The following is a 7,952-nucleotide window of genomic DNA, read 5'->3' as shown; positions in this document are numbered from 1 at the left end:
CACCTGTTCGCTGAGCATGAACTGTGCGAATTCTATTGTACGATACATTTCAAAGGAGAAGTGGTCTATGTTATAGTCACATTTATCGCAAGTTCACCTTGAGTAACCTTGTTAAGGCATTCACCATTTGTGGTGTTATCTAGTCAAGGCGCTTTACAGCTTTAAGACCAGCCAGAGAGCGGTCTGCAATCCGCAATAGGAGGGAGTTTATAATAATATTCATTTGCATGTTACCTAGTAAAGGCATCCATAAAAGCAGACCTGGGATCCGATCGCCCTGAGGTAAACCTTGATAGCTGAGCATTGAGAGCTTTGGTAACCAAATCAGTACTTAATGAGAAAATGTCTGGTAAAGCCTATCAAACAGCTCAGGGGTAAGTTGACATTTATGACGTGATTGATGCTTTCTGGACAGAAACTGCATCTACCGTTAGCAGAGCCTGCAGTAGCCTGCTTTTAGCTTCAGTTAGATCATGTTCGAGGCAAGTGGCTGCAGTGTGGGCACTTTACAGCCTCAAGACCAGCCAGAGAGTGGTCTGCTATCTTCAAAATCAAGCCATTTTGTGGCCGGTCTCAAACATCTTAATGGCATGCAGTTTTTCCGACTTACGCTGCTTATCTATTTGATACTAATTATGCTTGTCAGACTGACGAAGTTAATGGTGATAACAGTCCATCTCTTGTTATATATTGTGAAGGATATTGAGGCTCTCGCAGTTCAAGTGAGTGAAGTGCCCTTATCGATCGTTTTTACTCTCAGGAGACAGAAGTGTGGGACCGTAGCAGCCAGTTGGTTCTTGTCACTGCTCTCAAGGGTCCAAAAGTCATTGAAAATGGTGGCAGAGATTGCGATAAAGTTATGTCTGTAGGTAATCCGCCAGGAAAAAATTGAGACAATAACGAAATGCCACTGCACACCAAAGATTGTCAATTGAAGGTATTGACACCAATAGCTACCAATGTGTGAACATAGTATCTTGAATAAAATGCCCGGTAGAGCTTATGGTGTAAAGTTTTTGATCCACACGAGCTACATTGTTAGCCTCCATTTATAGCCAACCGGAAGTTGCGGATTCGTTGCTTTAAACTCTAGCCCCTACGGAACTTTAAACTTCATGCTTAGATGGTCTGGCTTTGGCTATACAAAAAATTGGTTTTATCAACGGAGTTGATAATTTAAATTGGCCACCGTACAGAGATTCTGAAAGCTGACGTTTCGAGCGTTAGCCCTTCGTCAGAGCGAATCGAGGAATTATAGGTTACGTGTAGTTTTTATAGTAGAGTAGGAGCTACGCTATTGGTGGTAACATGGCAACGTGAAAAATAGGAATATATATATTAGTTAAATAAAAAACGTTCGTTAATACCGTGAGGATTAAGAGTGCCGATTTGGAAGATGAATCTTTGTTCCAGATTCTTGCGCCTTTCCGTCGTACTTAGATGTAGGGCAAGGCCGCAGATAGCCATGTGTTTTTTGGAGTGGTTAGGGAGATTAAAATGACGAGCGATTGGCTTAGATGCATCTTTGTCATTCTTCTCAACATCTCGAAGGTGTTCGCGGAATCCTAGTCGTCTACCTGTCTCGCCAATGTATAATTTATTGCATAACGTACAGGTTATGCAATAGATGACATTTGCGGAGGTACATGTGAAAGAGATCGCTTAGGTCCCGATATCTTGTGAGTGTTAACAATAAAAAGACAAGTTTTGCATCGTGAGCGCACGCATTTGAAAGTGCCGGGTTGCTCGTTAGTTTTGAGGGCGCCTCTAACTAAAAAGTTGCCTACGTTTTTGTCGCGTTTGAATGAAATAACGCGACAAAAACGTAGGCAACGTTAGTTGGTGTGGTCCGCGATCCCTGCATCGTATATCAAGAAATGACCTGTTGTTCCTGATCAAATTCCATATCACTCCTATGCACAATACCCTATTGTTTGAAGCCGCGGCAACGGAATTTTGTCGGATGTTGACGAAGTCGATTCCTGGCCATCCGAAGAATATCGGCGAGTGAGGGAAGGTGTTTCAGGGGAGAGGGCAGGGCAAAATTGCGTGTCAGCATGATATAGTGGAGATGGGTACGAGTACAGGGAAGGGCTTTTGCATCTTTTCGAGCATGTGCAGTGAAACGAAAAGTGAAATTACTTGCTCGTACATGTGAATCTCACACCGTGTAAGGAGCCTGGATTTTATTTAGCTGACTGGTACGGAATTCTGCTGAATTCTTAGATTGTAAGTTTTTTCTCGAAGACGCCTTATTTTAGCCTTGTAAACCTTGATTAGAGAAGGCTGAAGCTGTGTTATTGCGCAACTTTTAAACACGATCGAGCACAAAGAGTATCTTAAATTTTGACAACATGGCTGTTGTTGCACTCGTGCGTTTTTCGAGTCAGTTATGATTAATCATTTTGTATTCACTCATGACTAACCTTAAACAAAGCGATTGCTTTGAATAGAATATTAAGTGTTTTTATGAAATGAAACAAAAAAGCAATCGTCCTTAAGCCGAATTAAAACATTTGAAACGATATTTTTATAACCAAAGGTAATATCCTAGCAGGAATTACCTACCATATTCTTGAGAACTTCGTTGTTCAGGTTATCGGAAAGGTATTGTCTTCACTACCAGGAGTTCAATTTGGGAATTATGTTACCATTATTTAAGATCTAGACGGGATGAACTTCTAGCCTTGCCCCATAATACAAGGGGTTATGATGCCCTTGTATCTTTATTTTTCTCAGCTAGGGCACTGAGTTACAAATGTAGGCTGAACAATGTCCACCAGGCGTTTCGTTACACTGGTCATCCACTGGTGGTTTATATGTTTCAAACTGATGCGAGTGCTAGTGGCCGGAGCATTACCTGTGCAACTAACGTTTCTTTCAGTCGACGTCTTGGGAGCAGGAATCACTGCAAAGTAATCCTAATTCCCAAATGTTTGGTTAAGGTTGAGGCATCCTAGTGGTGCCAGCATGCGCCACTCAGGCTTGGTATATTCGACTACAAATGATGGGTCAGCGGCCTTTGGTCTGAACTCCAGGCAGCCAGCTACTGGTCCACCCGTCTGCCAATAGCACGCACAGAGTGCAAAATTAGCTCAAGCTGATTGCGCGGCTCATTATCTTGGTACTCTATAAAAAGTGATGCTTTTCTGAATACGTTACCCTGGTGTCTTTCTACTCAAGCACAGTACAGCGTTTATCTTTTTTTTAAATTGGCTGTATTCTGTCAGAGTCAGAGGGAGTGCCCTTCACTCTCTCCGGATCGATCTAGCACTTGTTTTAGAGTTCTTATATGGGGAAGATATCGCTGACGTCACCTATTGCAATGAATGTGCCAACCAGAACCTCACTGGTTGTCGAAACAAAAGGTCTTTTGTTCCTGCGGTTGGCACATATGAATAACAAGAGCAATGTTTGTAAACAAAACTTCCCTATACCGAGTTTCCATCGATGTCGTTCGGCACTGATCACTGCTAGATCAGCTTTGTCTCGTATGATTAGCGCTGAGAATACCTTAGTTGGCCAACATCCAGTTGTTCATCGTTTTTTGAAAGGTGCCTTTGGAAGTAAGTCACCCTTAAATAGGTATTATGGTATTTGGGATATGCAGCAAAGGCTGCAATTTGAGAGACTCGCACTGGCCTTGAAGGAACTCGCGTTAATACTAGCCTTTTTATTAGCGTTACAACAATACTTTGCTACGACCTAATGTAAGCGATAGTTACCAGGAAAAGTCTCAAGATGAGTGTGTGTTTGTTTCTTGGTAGTCATATCAGCAATGCTAACACTGTTAGGAGCGTTTCAAACTTTGTTCATGGATCGTTTAGAAGTAATTGGTAGTCTAGACGTAAGTTGTAGAATAGAATGGGTTTATTAAGACATTGTAATCTTGGTGTTTGGTTGGTGTTTTGGGCTCCTCATAGTGTCCTCACACGCTTTGTAGACTTCATATCAGTACCGGAGGTTACAGTTTATGAGATAGAATTGGAAACATAAACCAGACTTACCTGTAAGTTGAAGTTTGACTTGAATTCTATCTCATAAAAATTAGTAACCGAAGGCATCTGACATGCTCACCTCTCCCTGCCTGCGCAGATTCCCATAGAAACACTGCTATTTCAGACACGTTTGACTACCCGTCAAGATGGCTTCCAAAACCTTGACAAGGCCTGAAACGAATGAAGCAACCAGCTCTCTAACCTTCCCGACGTTAGAAGAGTGTTAACATTCGGTAAACGTAGTTAGATCTAGGCAGCCACGAGTTTAAAAGCGCCGATAACACCAGTATTTGTACTTGTTTGTTTTTACTACATGTATTTCATCCCGACTTTGCTTTTCACCTTCACAAGTGGTGTTAAAAAACGGTCCGTTGGAATATTCATAAAATGGCTTATTTCTTCATTGACAACAGGGTTTTCTCCTAATTGAGTCATTTTCGATGAGGGCCCGGGCCTTAGCCCTTGACACGAGGTACAGCTATAAGCTGTCCTTTTGACGCAGCTGGTGTAACTCCAGTCGGAGATCGATGATGTTGTTCTAAAATTCGATTCTTATCTCCCTAAGCAGATGGCAGGGAAGCAGTTAAAACTTCCTCCGATATTTCTCCAACAAAAGCAGCCGAAAAGACTCTTGTTGTAACTCGGTAAAAAGCTTGAAACAATTAACAATCTTTAGCGTGCACTTATTACACATAGAGCGTTGGTGATCAAGACCAACAACAGGCTGTAGTGCCTAAATTAATTTTGACTATGACTGGTTTTCTATTCAAAGTACCCGAAAACTCTTTTTTTGTAGTCTCACAGAACTGAGCAGCACCGTAGCAGCACAACTGCCATTACGGTATTTTGTGAGTAGACTTTCACGACAAACTATACAAACCTTGTCCATCATCGGTGGAAAAGTTTATTTACTGTATAAAGGTCTTCCTACACGGTATTGCTCAGTAGCTTAGCAAGGCGATGCAGAGTGGAACAGCCTCTCATCACCAGCATTGCGTCAATGGTATTACCAGCTGGCAGCTTTCACAGCCAAGCTCTCTCATATTGGCAGAATCGATTAATCAATTTATATTGTCCATACCTTTATACGCAATACGCAATAGGAGACCTCCACGCACTGCTTCACTGCTCACCCGCGCTTAGCATCTCACTTAAATTGCCTTATTTCTTTTCCGAAAATTTTCCGTAACTTCGAATAATATAGGGATGTAAATAAGTTTACTGATTCCAACATGGCGGTGTTGCTAAAGCATTGACAACTTGGGAAACCTGATAGACTGTAAAGCGCTTTCTATCAGTATTTTGACGTCCGTTATTTTTGTTGTTCAGTAGTTATTTTAATCAGCGAGATGCTCATTTCTTACTCTTGTCTGGGTTTAATTATGGACTTAATAATCTCTTCACGTTTCACAGCATAGCAATCAAATAACAATGAATGGACTGTTCATCAGGAAGTATCCATGCATTACAAGAGGCATAGTACTAGCGTGACGTGTGTCTCAGCTGAAATTTCAGTACACCCTTCGCGCTGCTAAGTATCGGCTTGACGGACAGAAAAGAGGAGGCGAAATATCGAAACTATTTCTAAATTCCCTATCAAGACGAAGATGTCTTCCCCAGAAAACTGGCAAACAAAGAGGCCCACAATCCGAGAACGAACCATGTTTATGCTGAACAACGATCTTTTCAGCGATGTGAAGTTTATGGTTCGTAGATCTGACAGCGATGGCGAAAGTGAAAGTAAGCAAGTTATTCCAGCTCACAAGTTTGTGTTGTCGATTAGTAGTCCTGTGTTTGAAGCCATGTTTTACGGTGAGCTAGCTGAAACTAGTGGCTGCATTGAACTGCCTGACTGTGAATACAACAGTCTGCTGGAGTTGTTTCGTTTCATGTACAGCGATGAAGTGAATTTAAGCGGAAGCAATGTTATGGAGGTCTTTTATTTGGCGAAAAAATACATGGTGCCTTCCCTGGTTGATAAATGCAGCGAATATGTGCAAAGTAATTTGCATCCATCAAATGTTCTCAGCATCCTTCCATTGGCTGAAACGTACGACGACAAAGCCTTGGTAGATCGATGTTGGAAAGTGATCGACACACAGTCGAAAGAAGTCGTGACTTCAGATGAATTTGCGACAATTCAACGCTCCTTCCTTGAGGCAATCATCTCAAGAGACGCTCTTACCATGAAAGAGATCGACCTGTTTAAAGCTGTTCACTTATGGGCGACAAAGCAATGCAAAAAGAAAGGTCTAGAAGCAAATGGTGAAGCAAAAAGAGGGATTCTTGGGGAAGCAGTAGTTAAAAAAATCCGCTTTCCTTTGATGAAAGAACAAGAATTTGCAACCGTTGTCCTTGACGCAAACATCCTTACTCTAGACGAAGTAGTCAACCTCGTTAAGTTCTTCCGTTCAGCATTGGGGGCCACCCCAGTGAGATTTCCAGAGACAAAGCGGTCATCTTTATCCCCTGTGTTTCGCACTTGTGATAGATTTGGTAACTACGTAAGTCAGAGTTGGGGTTACGGATCACGGGCAAAAGACTGTCTTATTTTTAGCGTGAATAACAACATTAAGTTGTGTGGAATGTGTTTATTTGGCAGTATGAACAACGACTATCACGTTGAATTAGTGATCAAGGATCTTCACAGCGATACCACAGTTAAAACCAAGACGGATAGCTTTAGGTCACAGCAAATGGAATGCAAAGTTGGTATTTACTTTGGATTTGAAATTGTTTTTGACACACCACTTGATGTGAAGAAAGACACCGATTATCAAATCGAAGCACTAATCTCTGGGCCCAGCTCTGATAAGGGAGACAACGGCCTTTCTTTGGTTGACGTGTCTGGCGTGCAGTTTACATTCAAGGAAAGTAGATATTTCGGTAACGGAACATCTACTTCCTATGGTCAATTTCCCCGATTTGTCTTTTCTTTGTAAGATTTTTTTTAATTGCTTGTTCCGCTACATCTGGCAGTCATAAAACAGCGTTTTCAAACTATCAATCATTAGCAAAAACGTACACAATTGCCACAAGTCGGACCCTAAAGTAATACATGAAATTCGCAGACTTGTGACACATTGTGACGTGTATAGAAAGCACCATGAATCACATTATTCATTACTTTATTCGGCCTGTATGTGAAAACCAACAACTCGCTCTTAAAAAGCCTATGAGAGGGCTAGGTGGGTTAAATAATGCAAGTACTGACACTTAATTAAAAAAAAAAGTCGTTTAAAAATGATGAAGTTAATGTGCTAAATCAGACGACCTCACCATTTTTTAGGCCAAGTACTGTAAATTTTTCGACACTCAATTCATGACTGAGGAAAATAAGCTTTCAAAAGAAATTTGAATTTCTTCAAAGTTATTCTAAATTCTTTCTCTAGCTGGTAGGGGAGGTGATTATATCCTTAATAAATCATAATCAATAAGCTTAACTCATCCGTTTATTTCTCCGACGTATTCACAGCTATCACCAATTCACTTATAGGTTGTACACAAGTTGGGTATTTCCTTTTTCTAGAACCTACTTATGTTGCTAATCACGTCAGGGGTGGATCCAGGATTTTTCTTAGGAGGGAGTGCACCACTAAGGAATGTCGTTTTTTTTTGGCAGAATACCAGTTGTATTAGAAAACCGTAGGCAATGTCAGGGGGAGGGTGTACACCCCCTGCACCCTCCACCAGATCCGCCCATGCTCGTCTTGTATTAAAAGCACAGTTATCCACTAAATGAATTTCCTGTCTTGGTTTGTTGAATGAAAAATTCCTAATTTCCTTATCTTGTAAGATAATGCACCTGCCTAGTTGCCAGCAAAGTTATCTCATATCACGTTTGTTCAGCGGTTATTTGTTATATTTTTCTTCTAAAAGCAATTGCGTGGTTGTAAATGTCAGAGTAGTCCGCTGTAGATACGAATCGTAAGATCAGTGGATGTACTGAGGTTC

At 41.3% G+C, this 7,952-nt stretch overlaps 1 protein-coding gene across 1 annotated transcript; it reads left to right on the top strand.

Annotated features, from left to right (window-relative positions):
• The first annotated feature begins 5,525 nt into the window (after nucleotides 1-5,525).
• Nucleotides 5,526-7,725, top strand: LOC138050540 (BTB/POZ domain-containing protein 6-like). The gene has a single exon (XM_068896863.1). The coding sequence runs from the start codon at nucleotides 5,606-5,608 to the stop codon at nucleotides 6,938-6,940; it is 1,335 nt and encodes a 444-aa protein (XP_068752964.1). The 5' UTR covers nucleotides 5,526-5,605; the 3' UTR covers nucleotides 6,941-7,725.
• Nucleotides 7,726-7,952: the final 227 nt, after the last annotated feature.

Source organism: Montipora capricornis, chromosome 6, assembly GCF_036669925.1.
Source record: "Montipora capricornis isolate CH-2021 chromosome 6, ASM3666992v2, whole genome shotgun sequence".
Taxonomy (NCBI): Eukaryota; Metazoa; Cnidaria; class Anthozoa; order Scleractinia; family Acroporidae; genus Montipora; species Montipora capricornis.
This window is presented reverse-complemented; position numbering and strand designations above follow the sequence as displayed.

Bases quoted from the DNA above. Each gene is read 5' to 3' on its own strand.
- LOC138050540 (XM_068896863.1), top strand. From the start codon at position 5,606: ATGTCTTCCCCAGAAAACTGGCAAACAAAGAGGCCCACAATCCGAGAA.